This window comes from Pleurodeles waltl, chromosome 5 (genome assembly GCF_031143425.1).
Source record: "Pleurodeles waltl isolate 20211129_DDA chromosome 5, aPleWal1.hap1.20221129, whole genome shotgun sequence".
NCBI lineage: Eukaryota > Metazoa > Chordata > Amphibia > Caudata > Salamandridae > Pleurodeles > Pleurodeles waltl.
Window position 1 is genome coordinate 1,774,235,063 of NC_090444.1, and position 15,878 is coordinate 1,774,250,940.

The following is a 15,878-nucleotide window of genomic DNA, read 5'->3' on the forward strand; positions in this document are numbered from 1 at the left end:
ATTCAAATGCAGGCCATGTTATTACCTGCAAAGTGGAAAGCTGGCCAGTATCTTTAAACAGCCAGTCCCTCTTTTACTAATCCTCCTCACGCACACCTACAAAACCCTACACGATCTAGGACCAGACTACATCAACCACCATCTACACTTCCACCAACCCACCAGGCATTTGCGCTCTTCGTCTCTGGCCCTCACACACACATCAGCGCAGCGGCCACTCTTTCTTCTACATCGCGGCCAAGGCCTGAAACGACCTACCTTCCCCCCTCCAAACTTCACCCTCACTGGCAGACTTCAGAAAGAGACTCAAGACTTGGCTCTTCCACAGAGACATCGCACCCCAGTGCCCAGATACCCCCAGGGTGAAAGCGACGTGCTCTACTAATGACTGACTGATTGTTGCCAGTAGAGGCAAAAACATTTGTCACTGCTTTGGGAACAGCCCATTGGCTTTGATATGACGCATTTTCCAAGTCTGCTCCCAGTGCGCAGACTTAAGTGTGCAGTGCGGTGCGGAGCGGGACACAGTGTCATATCCACAATATGGTCCTGGTTCTTTTGGGAAAGAGTTGTTTAGTATTCAGCCTCCTGACGAGGAACTTAACTTCTCAAGATATAAGCTTGGAGATTACTCAGTAGCCGGAATCCACATGCCCCACATACTAGACATCTCATCATGTAAGGTTTCTGTTTAACAAAAGCCAACAGCCCAAGCAAACATAGAGACAAGTGGCTCATTCAACTGATTACTTTAAAATGTGCCAAGCAGACATGTGTGTACCTGTGCATGGAAGAAGTCCAAGGCTCCCTTGATGTTCAACACAAAGTTTTCAGGAGAATAATAATTCTGTTGAAATTTAAAGTCAGAGGTTAGATTTGGGCATAGTCTTATACACATGTAAGGCTGCAATGGACCCTGCTTCAAGCAAGGGAAATGGCCCCTTTGACTGCTGTGAGGTAATAAAATTAATCAATTACCAGGTTTCAATGGGACCCTGAGGGCTGTGGGCCCCGGGACACTGCACCTGCTGCACCAATGGTAGCTACACCCCCGCAGGCGATACTGTTTGCACAAACAACCTTCTTCTCCCCTCATTCAGTCGAGATACAAGCCAAGCAGTGAGTGTGAATTAAAAAAAATTACAAACCTTAAGTGCAAAAGGATTTTCCAGACACAAAGCCTAATCACAGGGTTTGTGATAGCAAAATTATGTTTTGTAATATGGAAAACCTTTTTTGTGAGTCAGAAACTTTCTCGTGGGGGGCATTAAGTAGTGACATTTCTAACTAATATTCATTAGGCAGGTCGTTTTGTGGCTCTCTCCAAAATGGCATTTTGCAATGTCACCTATTAGAACACAGGTTGCATCACAAAATGGCAACCAGTTCCCAAAAAGTTGTAGCAGAACTGGCACCCACCATTTGCACCCTGCCTGTATGTACACAGGCCCTGAGGTTCCTCAGATTGATTGGTATAGCAATTGGTTACTTATTGTTTGTTTACTTCCCATAAATACCTGATATATAACCATTGATGCTCTCCGCTGTTTGCGCATATACAGCGCGGACTATCTCAATTGCACGGCTGATAGGATCAGATCACGCGCGTCCTTTTGGAACAACCAATTTCTTTACTTTTGGAGTCATTAGCTTTGGGGTAAGCCTCTTCCTTCTATACTGGGGTAACCATTATGGCTACTACTTGTTCTCTTTGGAATTGTGGTAAATACAGTGCAAAGGCCCCCTTGTAAGTAAATTTTAGATTCTGCACCAGTGGTGTTGAGCACTTGGTTCTTCGTTTCGTTCTTATGATCAGGTGGGTGCGTTACCATCTTTCTCATACACGTGGACCTTCCCTTGCTTTTCTCTAATTGGCCATTTGGTCTTTTAATCATTTAACACTTGTGTTTCTGTTGTAGCTGTCTCTCTCATTTGTTGGTCTTGATGAGACCCCACATCGGTTAGCGGGTCAAAATGCCATTGATTGTGCTTAAACGAACCTGACCCTTTGAAATTAATTGGGTTTACATATGGACATTTGATTAACTTAGGTTGTTTTGTCTACTTTTTGGAAACCTTTTTGTGTTGTGTTTTATGATTACTGACTGTTGATTTCTTTAGTCAATTGTGGGTTCCACTCCACTTTTGACACCTTATAATTCTCATGAATTTTGCACAAATGTATTTATTAAATTATTGAATACTGTGTTTGGTTCTATAAGAGTGCTTGGGGCTGACTCCCTTTTTGTGTCATTCTATTGTTGTGTTGTCATTGTGATTGTGCCTTTGTTTCATTAAATATACATATGTCATTAATAAGAACTGCTGTTTTTTAGAATGTTGATGTGGCCCTGGTTCTGATTGGATAGGGCTGCCTTTGTTGTTCTGTATAATTATCTAGCAGGATAGCATTAACAGATTCATTACGACTTTGGTACCTATCCTGAGGACTTTCTTACAACACCACACTCAACAACTTCTTAAATTAAGCAGAGATACTAGAGTCCATCAGAGAGAATGTTATGCCTTGTAATCTCACCAGGTAGACTGCAAGCACATCAGCCCCTCCCCTAGTTCTAACTAAATAGCTGATATGTTAATTATAGGACTGTGTGAGGTCACTGAGTTCCAAGCGGGCCGGACAGCCTGTCGGATCCTAGCCCAGTAACTTTCTTATGACATCACATCCGACAACTTCTTAAATTAAGCAGTGGTACTTGAGTCTATCAGAGTGATTATCATTATCTCCAGATTTGGCTATAGAAGGTACCACAGTAAAGCATCCTGCTGGCCAGTGTTGTTGTTGGCGGATACTGACGTTGAATGACCTCCGTTGCTGTCTAGGAGGAGTGGCTCAGCTGTATCATTCATTGGTTCTTGAAATTGACCAGGTGTGATGCTTGTGGAACATGCACTGACTGTTCCAATTTAATGTCAACGTTGACAATTGAACTGTTCTAATTTAGTAGTGAGACCTCCAACTTCATTCGAGATATATGAGCGACGAGAGGCAATGTACTGGGCAATGCATTCTATACACACTCACAGGGATCATATGAATGAGTATCTATAAAGCAGTAGGGGTTGGAACACTTTATAATAGAGCTTCAAGGCGTGGACTTTGAAGAGTCTGACACAAACCATAACCACTAATGAATATACTATATGCATGAAAAGGAGAATAGAGTAGTAATCTTCTTTGTACACAACAATCGTGCTTTGCATTTAAAATGAGACGCCAATCTCAGATTATTTCATTGGTATGTTTGTAAAATAAACATGTGGAATTTGGAGCTGGGCGAGTGGATGGGGGTAGTGTGCGCAGGGTGCTCTGTTGCAGCGGTGAGTGACGCAGAGCCCCCCTCAGCTCTTTGGAGAAGATCTGAGTGCTCCAGCCCCTTTTCCAAGGGAAAATACTTCACACATATTCTGGGTACTTTTTGATATCGGGACTGAATATATCAGTGCAAGACCAGATTCCACAGTGCACAGAAGATGGTACCTCATAGTATCAGAAACCTGGGCCTTCTGGTGGTGCGACATCTACTCTGGCGACCTGGAAAAAGCTAAGCTGCCATTTCATATTTTTCTTGAAATTACTTGCCCAAATCTTTGCCCCAGTTGCCATATTTTTCAAAAAAGATATTGTAAAACACAGATGATGCATATAATTAAAGAATTACCATTCAAGTAGTATATACATAAAATATAATGCCAAATAACCTACAGCAACCAATGCCAAAAAGTAAGTGCAACTGTGCAACAATCAACAAATAAAAGTTAACAGGAAGCAGAGGGAAAATGTAATTTATAGACTAGGAATGTTGTGGGAAAACCAGAGAATTAACTAAACAGAAACACATATTTAGGAACTTATACTTGTGACGAAAATTTGTGAATAAAAGGAACAACACATATAGATCTTCTTGGTGATCACACATCTATTTCCACCATGGGCTCCCAGTTCCACACTCCCTCTCCAAAGCTGGAAATAAGAGTGCTCTTTATTTTTAATTTGATTATTTGTAATATTTCTACATTGCATATCTTGCTACAAGGCCAAGAGAGAGCTTTACACATAGCATTGGTAAAAGCAACCACGAGTGAGAGAAAGTATTGTCCTAGATATGTTATCAAGAGTCTTATTCTTTCAAGAGGATATCCTGGTGTATGTCAAGAACAGAGAAGTTCATGATGAAACTTTAGGATCGGTTTTGAGTAGGCTGCGGAACTCAGCGCTTACCCTGAAGAAAGAAAAGTGTAAATTCAGAGTGACTTCTGTCACATATCTGGGTCATACAATTTCAGGTGAGGGTATCAGTTCAAAATTGGATTTAGTTCAGGGTGTTATATGAGCACCATCCCTCAAAAATAAAGATACAGTACATTAATTTTCTGTGCTATTTTTATTGCTAGTTGTGCTAGTTTGTTACAACCTATAAGATGTCTACTCAAGAAAAGTGTAAAGTTTGTTTGGTCCAAGGAGTGTGAAGAAGCATTTGTTTTTATCGAGGAAAATATTGGCAGTCTGACCACACTGGGGTATTTTGATGTACGCAGGAAAACCATTGTGACTATGATGTTAGCATTGCGGGCTAGGAGCACTGCTAACGCAACTGGTAGATGGTGAGGAAAATGTTAAGGCGTTTGTATCACGTGTTCTGAGGGGGGCGGAAGAACATTATTCATCATTAAACAGGAGCATTGGCTGTCTGTTGGGTGATTTCTCATTTCAAGTTTTTCCTGTGGGGGATACTGTTTACTCTAAGATCAGATCATTATCCTCTGCCACAGACGTTTACTTGTGGATGCTCTGAGACTTTGACTCACAGGTTAAAAAGATCAGTGCTTAATTTGTAAATAACAAGGTGCCGGTGTTCAAAGCCCTCCTCTTAAACACGCGGCTGCTGCAATTAGATGTGGAAACAAAGAATACTGAGGCAGCGTAATCCTGAAGCCATCTCGGGCCACTTCATTCCAAGCCACTCCCTGCCCCTTCAGTTCACTCTTGCAGCTTTCTGCTTTCTCCCATTGTGACGCTCTTTTGTTTTTCACTTCCTCCGTCTTTCCCATGTGTGTCTTTTGCTCGCAGCAAATGCTTGAGGCAGAAGAATAAGTGCCGGCCCTCAAAAATAAGTGCGGGTGCTCAGCACCGGAAACAACAAGCACAAATTAAGCACTGAAAAAGATGGACTGAAGGGTTGTCGGAGTTTAATTTTAGTGAGGAATACATTCCAAAGGCCAAGAATAATATGGCTGACTGTTTATCTTGACTTCCTATTCAGGAAGAATGTGGAGTTGGCAAATCTTCTTTAGTGGTATGGGTTTATGAGAATACATTCAGCTTTAATGACTGGAGTTCTGCAATGGATTGTAATCTTTGATCATTCTGAAGGATTTAATAGTAAAGCGGTGGCCAGTAGATAAGATATTCCTGAATGTGTTAGGGAATTTTGGCCAAAGCTGGATGAACTTGGTGTTATAGAAGGCAAAATCTGTAGGAGCGACAGAGTGGTGCCATCTGTAGGCCTAAGAGAACAGTTGAATAATTCGGCAGATGAAGGACATCTAGACAAGAATATAACAAAGACTAGTTCACGAAAATGGTACTGGTGGCCTTGAATAGGTCACCAAGTGGATAGTGTAATGAAAGACTGTCGCCGTGTGCTGACAATGACAAGTGTAGAGTAATACACACTGCTCCTTTTGCGCCTATAGAATTTCACTCTGATCCTTAGATGAAATTAGGGTTTGATATAGTCAGTCCATTTGGATTGATGCCTCGTAAAGAATGTAATGTTTTGTTTCTAGTTGATTATATATCCAATGGGTGGTGGCTAAGTGTGTGACTATGCTGAATACCCAGACAGTGATAGAATTCCTTAAGAATTAGTTTTCTCGTGAAGGAAATGCTAAATTATAAATCATGGGTAATGGAGTGCAATTTGTGTCATAGAAGATCTGTGAGTTTTTGGATGGTCCTTCTATAAAAGATTTGAAAACGGCGCTCTATCCTCCACAAGCCAATGGTCTTGCAGAATAGATGAATAGAGTAGTGAAGAGGTGTGCTCAAAGAGCAGGTTGCACTAAATCCTCTTTTAAGGAAATCTTACATGTGATTTGGTGGGCACATAGCAATACACCTAATTGTGTTTGTTCAGCATCTCCAGTTTTTTTCACTGAAAGGCAGGAAGTCTCATACTAAACTGAGCCCAGCATGGGTGAATTAAGGAAAGGTGGAAAGTGGAGTTCAACTTCTAAGGAGGAAATTTCTTTTCATTGAAAAAAATAGCAACAGAAATACAAGTTAAAGTATGGCAGAAAAAATTCAGTGAAGGTTGAGCAGTGGAAAGTGGGTGTCATAGTAGTGGTGAGACAGCCTGGGTTTTCAAGAAGAGATTATCTGTTTGTGTTTCACATAAGCTTTATTCGGCCAACAGACCATCAAAGCAATACAATACAATACAATATAATATAATAATATAAACCATAATGTCATAGAAAATTTTTAAAAAAGAATGATCCATGTTTGCCCGTCTTAAAACAATTTCAACTCATTGTAAATAAAAAGTGCGTATGCGCCATGCTGTTGCTAAAAACTTACTTACTGCGTAAATTGTCACATTTGAATTGTGGCTTTTTAAGATCCGCAAAGCTAAAAAACATTTCCTTAAATTCAATTCCCTACAGATTTTATATATCCATTTAAACCTTGGGATTGAATAGGCGGGACAAAAAAACATAAAATGTTCTACTGTTTCGGAAGGAATGCCACATACAGGACAGGTATCAGAGCTTGACTTAGGTCCCCATCTACTCGTTAAGGCCTTCAGGGGTAATGTTCCAAATCGAAATCTGGCATACAAACTTTTGCCTAACAAATCAGGTATTGTATCTAAGTATGGTTCAAACTCAGGGTACCATTTAAAATCAATAAACGAGTTAGTTAAATGACCATTCGATTTCTGAGAAATGTAATTATTACATATGTGGGACCAGTAAGCTCTCTTCAATACTTTTACATGGGGCTTCACAAGTTGCTGGGGATTCTCCCAGAAGTTCCTCAGTCCTAGCATGCAAAACCAGCTAGATACGTGTTTGATCCATGGTATGGACTTGGAGTTAGAGGTTTTTAACAATTCTAATAGGGAAGACTTATATATAGCCAGTTCAGGAACTACCCAAAGCCTCACCCAATATAGTAGGGGCCGTAAGATAATCAAATCGGCTATACGTTTAAGCCCTAGATCTAAAAAAAGGGGGGTTAATGGGGTGCTAGTGGGACAAGCACATAGAGCCCGAGCAAAGCTATTCTCAATTTTAGTTATCCTACTGCTATCTGTCATGCCCCAAATCTCTGCACCATAAACAGCAGCACCCTGTGCCTTGGCCACATAGATCTTTACTGCTGGAGACACAACTTTAGCGATCGTATTCCTGTAAAGGCGTAATATGGATGCTGCCCGATGTTGCAAAAGCCCGCCACTCTTACCGACTTGTTCGTCCCAGAGGAGTGAGTCTGTAAGCCTCACACCCAAGTAGTCGATAGAGCTAACCTGGTCCAAAATAGCTCCATCTAACCTGATCGTACACTTCTTACGAGAGCCAGAGCGAAGCACCATCAATTTTGTTTTCTTCGAGTTCAGCTCTAAACCAAAATTCCAGCAGAATGATTTAAATCTATCCACAAGAATTTGCAGCCCCATAGGGGTCTTTGAGATCAATAGAGAGTCATCCGCAAAAAGAAGAATTGGGATTTTCTGATTGCCTAAGCTGGGAGCATCATTCTGGCATGTCATGAGTTCTTGGACCACCTCGTTAATGAATAAAGAAAACAAAAGTGGCGCTAGGACACATCCCTGACGAACACCTCTTTTAATGGGAAACTTGTTAGTCAGTTCGCCTTGGTTACCCCATCTTACTTGAGCGTATGTGCCTTCATGCATACGTGTTAATAAATGAATGATATCAGATGGTGCCCCTCTTTTGTGTAGCACTCCCCAAAGCTTGTCTCTAGGGACCAGGTCAAAGGCAGAGCGCAGGTCTACAAAAGTGACAGATAGTGTTTGCTTTGCCAAGACTACATATTTCCAGTGTAGCACGGTCAACCTAAATACCTGGTCAACCGTGCTAACTCTAGAGCGGAACCCTGCCTGAAGTGGTGATAGGATCTGCTGCTCTGTCACCCAACTCGTCAGTCTAACTAACAATTGTTTTGCAAAAATTTTTTGTAGGTTGTCAATTAAACTGACCGGTCTGTAGTTAATTGGAAGATTTACGTTGCCCTTTTTATATATTGGAATAATTTCTGCACCCTTCCACGTCTCAGGGATCTGTCCTCCTTTTGCGATTTTGTTTGACAGCATATTAATATACCAGGTCCAGATGGGTAACTCTGATTTATAAAGGTCACCTGGAATTTTATCAGGGCCTGGGGCTTTACCTGTCTTTAGAGATTTAATGGCGTCTGCAGTTTCTTCTAGAGAAAAGCAAATATAACTTTCAGAGTTAAATAGATTCCCACTGGACAGAGAAGTGGCAAGGTTAGCATTGGGTGAAATTGGGGGGTATAGTCCCACTTTCTCACAATCGACAGTCCCAGTGGAGGCAGTTCCTTCGTACAAGAGAGAGAAATGATCCACCCAGGTACCAGGTTGAATATGGTTCCTTTGTATAAACCTACCCCCTCTCTCGTGCTTAGTCAGCAGTTCCCAAAAAAGCGTATTGTTGTTTGTTTTAGTAGCATCTAGCAAGTCCTGCCAAATAGCATCTTCCCAAGCTTTCTTTGATTGTAGGATTATCTTTTTATACGTGAATCTTGCTTGTTTGATTGCCCCCGTATACCCGGCCAGTATAGCCTTCCTTAACTCAGTCTTAGCCCTCATGCATGCATCATTAAACCAACTGCTGTTAGGTGAACCCCCATATTGCCGGTTTGCCGTGGCTACCTTTTTATAAAAGACACTTTGAAGTTTAACCATCATATCTTCGTGAATATCAAGAAGTGGAATGGCTTCTGGTTCGAAGTCTTCATAGGCTGACAGATTATCTAAGAACACTTGGTAGATCTTACATAGCAAATAGGGGTTTGACATGACTTTTGGCCACTTCACCTTTGTATAAGCATTGTTTAAAATAGGGGGAGGGGCCATTGATGTTTGCATATTCAAGGTTCTACCAAAGTTATTCCCAGCAAGGGTGAGCAACAATGGAAAGTGATCGCTCTCGCATCTTGAATCTACCCTCATATCTAGCAGCAATGGCCAAAGACGCACATCCACCAGAAAATAATCAATTACGCTGGCCACAGAACCTCGTAGGAATGTCGGTGCCAAGTTTAAATCAGAAGGAGTTCGACCATTACAGGCCCTTAGGCCAAACTTTAAGCATAGTGTAGCAAGCTGAGTTGCTACACGAGAGCGTGGAGGATAACTATCACCATCCAATTGTGCAATACCCCATAATTCGTCCTCATTCGCAGTTAAATCACTAAGAAACGCTGAGGGTTCGAAAGTGCAATTTACATCCCCTGCAATAATTAAGTAGGAATTAGTTTGTAGCGTGTCTAAAAAGTCAAAGAGTAAAGTTAAAATGTGTGATTCTGTACCACGTGCAACAGAACGGGCGTAAACATTAATTAAGATTATGTTAAAATTTTGATTAAAAGAAATTTGTAAACCCATCAAGTCGGGACAATCAAATTCTAAAACCTTATAGTCACATTGGAGCTTTGAATTTAAAAGGATTAAAAGACCCCCTTTTGCGCGACCAGTTGCTTTCTCTGAAGGCAGTGCAGGGATATTAAATGAAAGAAACCCATCCATGCTTGGTTGGCCCTCGGCCCAAGTTTCTTGAAAGAGACACACATCTTGTGACTTTATATAGGCAACCCAGTCCACATCATCCAATTTCCTAGCAAGGCCCGCAAGATTCCAAGATTATCTGTGTTTATGGCTCAATTTATCATCACTAAGGTGAAGAAGAATATTGCATTTTTGAACTCAGGTGATGCCTGGAACATGTCCAGACTGGTGAGGTCTCAGGACATTTCGTATGAATTTGATATTGGAATTTTGGATGGTAATTGTTCTATTAGGAGTGGTGTTTTTCCTGTGGGAAGACCAGTGAGACTTAACAGGAGGAAACCGGTATGGCAAAGAGATTTTATAATCAAGTAACCTATTCCATTACCTGTTCTATTGTGTTATTTTGCATGTTTTGTCTTTGTTTAAAACAAGTTTTCCTATTTGGTTATGTTAAATCCTAGTAAGCTGTAAGGTCGATAATTTCTCTACTTGCTCTTACTTAGAATATATGCTAAGAGGTTCAAGAACCTTAATTGGAAGTAGGAGTTTTATTTAAAAAGGATCATAACAGTATAGATTCAGAAGACCTAGTACATAGAGTTAACAAGGTGTGTTTTTTCAGTTTAGCATTATGATTAGTTAAGGTGAGGTTTTGGTCAGTGATGAAGCCGATGGACTTGTCATGCGGCACAAGTAGAGGGCAAATATCTAGAGGGTGTCAGTATTGTTGGAGCAGTGGAAGGGAGTCACTGGAAAAGAGAAGTAAGAAATCAGTCAGGGTTGGGTTTATTTTCAGAAAGAGAGAGTACATCTTGGGTCAATGACAGCTGTGCTCTATGCTAGGGTGAAGAACGTCTGATAAACACATAACTACAATGTTTTCTTAAATGGAACACAACCAGAGGGATACAACATCATGCATTAGCATTATGTGCAGAAAACTAGGTCAGAACAAAAGTTTCTTACCAGATCATCACATATGTCGCACAAGTCGTTTCCACCAATAAATAATGTGAGCAGCTTCCAGTCTTCAGTGAAGTTTATTTTCTGCAATCATAAAAGAAACATGTTTTTCTCAAGCTTCTACACTTCACTAATGTACCCACCACACAAGGGTGAAAAATGACAGTCACCAGAGAAAAGCAATCAACTCTGAAGCAGGACACAGATAACGCTGAAACCAGGCATGAAGTCTTGAACGGCAGAAGACCACATGGGCTTTATTGAGTGCGTAGAGCATAGGGCATTCCATCAAAACGCGGGTTGTCCTTTCCACCACATGTAAAGTGCCATTGGCTATAATGCTCTTGTAATATGACAGCTGAACGTCCACAACATTTTTGATGGAGCACTCTTTCCGCCAAACTCCAAACGAGTCCCTATTTCACTATGGGTCTTATGAAGGGTGGTAGTCAGTCCAGAAGAGGCAGTCAGCAGTTTTTGTGGCAATAGTAGACTTTTGTCAGGACTGCCATTGCTGAGGGGCTGGGGTCATCTTCTCAAGGCTTTGTTTGAATCTAGCTAATTCTATCCCCTGAGGTCCTATCCCCTGAGGTGGGCTCTTTGACTCTTCCTGTGTCAACAAAAAGTGCAAAGAGGAGCAATACAGGGCAGGAGATAGGGGCCTACAGAGAGCTCACTGGCCTGCGTGATAACTCTATTCATCTCACTGGTTGCTGTCAGGTCCAAAATGATGTTTTATGATGCTGATAAGTGCCTGGCAAGGTTAACGTGGTTCTTGTCGATACCACCTGTGCCCTGCGGTCTGTGATAGTTTTCACCATGGTTCCCGTCATCTTCTGTTTTCGAGGCTACATCTGTGGTTGTGCTGACGAGGTCAGAAACCTGCATTTTGAATACTTTGTTGACGAGGGTCTCAGAACTGAAAATATGACTTCTGTAATGAGATTATTATTCAAGATTGATTGATGAGTACCACATTGGGGAAGCACAGAAAACGTCTACCTGGCACTGCAGAGTCTGAGGTGTTACAGGAAACTCCTGTTAGGAACAGTGCTAAGCTGAAGAAGAGAATGGGCCTGTTGCCCTGTGCTGGTGTGCAATCAATATCAAATAGGTGTTTTACTTGTAAATATGGATAGATGTGTAAAGATCTGTATGTAGAAATGTGTGGTATGAAGACTGCAGAGAAATGTGCATAGAGATGCTGAGCTAGGAGTAAATGGCCCACTGAAGTATAATGTTCCTCCATGATCTGAAAATTATCATGTGTATCCCTCCCTGGGTGGTCAATGAGTGCCAGTGTAGGGCGTTGACCGCAGATCTGCCCTCTGTTGTGATTTTTGATGGGTTGTGTTTTTTATTGTTGCATGGAAGGGCGCGGTGTAGTCTCATCCAATCCTTGTGTTCCATCAGCGGGGCGCCGCGACACACTGCGTTCTCCATCTTACGGCGGATACAGTTGAAGGCGATGCTCTAGAATATAAAGAGTGAAAAGGTAGGTAACAAGAGCTGTCCACACCCGGAAATCCCACTCAAGGGATGTGATTTTTAGGGTTGAGCCTGGGATAGCATGCGCTTGCGCATGCGTATCGCTGGCGAGATGCTGTAGTAGTTAGAAAAGGGCTCGGAGCCCCGCCCATGTCACGTCAGAGTCTTTCATTGGTTCGTGGGCTTGCCTTTTTTTAAATCTGCTTGCTTTCATCAGTGGAAGGCATCCTTTTCCGGTGGTTAGCCCTCCACGAGCGCAGCGACCAAATACTGAAAACATACGAGGCTTGCTGTTTTCCACCCGGTTTGTGGACTACTTTTTATCTTTTTTCGCAGCCCGATCTCGCTTGGCAGAAGTCGAGTGCTTTGCATGACATCGACCCTGAGACCGTTTCTATTTCCATTTCCATTTTTTAGCAGTGCGATCGGCCTAATTATTTTTCCATTTAATGAGGCAAGGAAGGTCCGGTTGGGAGTTTACAACTGCTAATAGCTCTAACTCGGAGAAATGCCAGACCTGTTGCATTGCAAATGCTTGTTACTCTAGCCATGCGCTGATGCAAGCCCCTTTCCAGGATAGAAAGAGGGATATATCACCCCAAGATTGGGTGGGAGTGTAGAGGGAAGGGTCTATCCACAGTGAAAAATATTTTTCTGTAAACAAAAAAAAAAAACGTGTTTCTAAATGTGAGAAACTGGGGCTGATTGCAGAGGCCCCATAACTTTTTGCCCCCATTTTCCACTTTATGCTGGTGTTTTCCTGACTCTGATGGTGCCCTGGGTACTGCTAACCAGTCCCAGGGCCCGTGCTCTGTGTAAAATGGATATGCAAATTAGGCTAATTATAATTGGCTAAGTTAACCTACCTATAAGTCCCTAGTATATGGTAGGGCATGTAGGTTTAGGGACCACAGCATAGGTGGTGCACACCTAGGTGCATTGCTGAGGTGCCCAGTGTCATTTTAAAAGCAAGCCTGCCTTGCTGGCTGCTTTTAAATTAAAGTTATATGCAAATTCGACTTTGGAATTAAAGGTACTTCCAAAGTTTTAAACTACCTTATTTTTACATATAAGTCACCCCTAAGGTGTGCCCTATGTGCCCCTAGGGCTGGGTGCCATGTAACTATAAGCAGGGACTTTATAAAAATAGATTTTTAAGCCCTGGTGAGGTAAAAACAGCCAAATTAGTTTTTCCCTCATTGAAGTAAATGGCCTTCATAGGCTAGAATGGGCAGACTTTATTTTAAATTTTAAAGTCTCCTTAAATGTTACATACCAAGAATTTGGTATCAAATTGATTGTTATAATAAATCCCACAACTTCCAGTTGTTGGATTTAATATAACTAGTGCAGGTAAAAAGTTTAGACTTTACCTAAAAAGTTGCCAATTTCAGCTCTGCATTGTTTTTGCTGCTGTGCTCTGATTGGCCAGCCTGCAGCAGCTTCTGCCAGGCCACTTTAATGAGGTGTGAAGTGGCCTGGCTTCACACAAAGGAATGTGCTTGGGGGAGAGAATCTCCCCTCAGCAGATGGTGAGGCAGGAAGGGGGAGGGCTGCCAAACTGGTCTTCAAAGGCAGAGAAGGACATCTGGAGCACCCAGCAACACCCCCACATCCTGCAACCCCAGACAGCTAGGTGCCCCCCTGATTAGATTAGGAGAGGGCAGGAGAGGGGTGTGTTTATGATTTTTAGCCACACCAGTGGGTGGGCTCAGCCAGATCTCTCCTCCAAAAATCAGATTCATCCATTTTGGATTTTTAGAGACTGTTGCCTTCTGGGATGGATTTTTGCCACACTTCCCAGGAAGTGGTCATCACAGGGGGACGACCCTGTCCCTGATTGGAGAACCAGGGCCCCCCTGCTTTTCACCCAGGAGCAAGGATAAAACTGGCAGACCTGCACCCACGCCTCAGATCCCCTCCAGAATTCAACAAGAAAGGAACTAAAGAAGAAGAAGGACTGCCCTGCTGGACCCCTGGCCTGCACCTGGACCCTGCACTCAGAAAGACTGCACCAGCTGCACACTTGGGCTTCACCACAAGAAGGACTTTGCCTGGCTTCCACTGGTTCAAGGAGGGACTCCCTGTGTGCTACAGGTGAAAAATTGCTAACCAGAGTCCCCTGCACCAACTCCTGAAAAAGTGACCAGCTGACCACTGTCCAGTGGCCAAAAAGGAGTTTGCGCCAGGTGCATTCTGGGAGTTGAAGTCCGCACTTCCCAAGGACCATCACAGAACTTCTGGACCCTTGGGGTGAGCTGTGGACCCCAAAAGAACCTTAAAAGAACATCTGGGTGAAGCCCCAGAAGTTTGGAAAAGATTGGAGAATTTTTGGAAAAAAGCTCCATAAAGTGACCGACCCGACGCGGAAATTCTAGCCGGCTTGCCTCAACCGCGACCCGGCCTGACTTCGTGGTTCGTCCCGGTAAAGAAAAACATCCAAAAAAGAGACTAAGTCCGAACGTAAAAAGTTGACCGGGACCTTCCAGCCATCGTATCCGAGAAGGGCTCCACGGACGTCGGATCAAGATCCAGGTTTACCCCGGTTGAAGGATTTTCATCTCGAAAAAACGACTAAGTCCGAAGGTAAAAATCACCACCGAGGAAACCGACTTCGCGTATCCGGACAAGGGCTCCAGGAGGTCGGATCCAACTGGCAGGTTCGTCCCGGTGAAGAAAAACTTCAAAATAAAGACTAAGTCAGAAGGTAACTTTTTAACCGAGGCCTCCCGCGACCTGTAGCCGAGCAGGGCTCCATCGCGGTCGGCCTGAAAGTTTGACTTTGCCCCGGTCCTGGTGCAACCAGATGACCCGATTGGCGCTTTTTGTTTCTAAGCGCTAGAAAATAATAATACTTAAAAAATTCATATCTCCGATTCCCCTGAACCGATTTTAATCGTTTTTGTGTCATTTTAAAGATAAAAATATAAGCTATTTTTATAAATTGGGTTTGGATTTTTAAACTGTTTCCTGTGTTTTATTTAATTACTGTTTTGTGATATTTGAATGCTTTACACTTTGTCTCCTAAGTTAAGCCTTGACGCTCGATGCCAAGCTACCAAGGGTAGAGCTGGGATTAATTTACTGAGACCTAACTGTACTTTTGTGGAGGTTTGTGGCTTGTTGCTAGGTGTAGGTACCTACCTGCCCTACCAATAACCCATTTTCCAACATAATTGGAAGCAGCGACGGGATCCTGTACTTGTGTTCAATATCACGTTACAGTTTTAGATAAAACAAATTAAAAATCCTTTAAATTGTCCTAGTGCAAAAATTGTTTTTAATTTTTAATTTAAATTTTTTTTTTTTAATTAATTTGGATTAATTTCAATTATTGAATTTTTGTAATTTTTCTAAATTCTTGTTACCAATTTTTGCAAAAAGTTTTTGTTGACACAAAACTAGGGAACCATGGAGCTTGATCTGGCTAGCCTACCCACACTGACAGTAGTCCAGCTTAGGGGGTTGTGTATTGAGAGAGGGTTGCCTGCAACCCCTGATCTCAGGAAGCAAATCCTGATTAAATCCCTGACAGCATGGGCTGAGGCCCAAGAGGTAGAGACAGAGGAAGCTCCAGAGGAGGAAGAAAAAGAGGAAGATGCTAACTCTAACCACTCAGGG

The 15,878-nt window shown here is 42.4% G+C and overlaps 1 protein-coding gene across 1 annotated transcript in view; it reads right to left on the reverse strand.

Moving 5' to 3' along the window:
- The window catches only part of PLB1 (phospholipase B1), a 328,328-nt gene that overhangs the window by 233,178 nt on the left and 79,272 nt on the right, over positions 1-15,878 (reverse strand). The window contains exons 17-18 of the mRNA XM_069236215.1: positions 10,773-10,853; positions 782-847 (exon numbers count right to left, since the gene is read on the reverse strand). Of these exons, the coding sequence (XP_069092316.1) occupies positions 782-847; positions 10,773-10,853 (147 nt within the window). The remainder of the gene's footprint in view (positions 1-781; positions 848-10,772; positions 10,854-15,878) is intronic.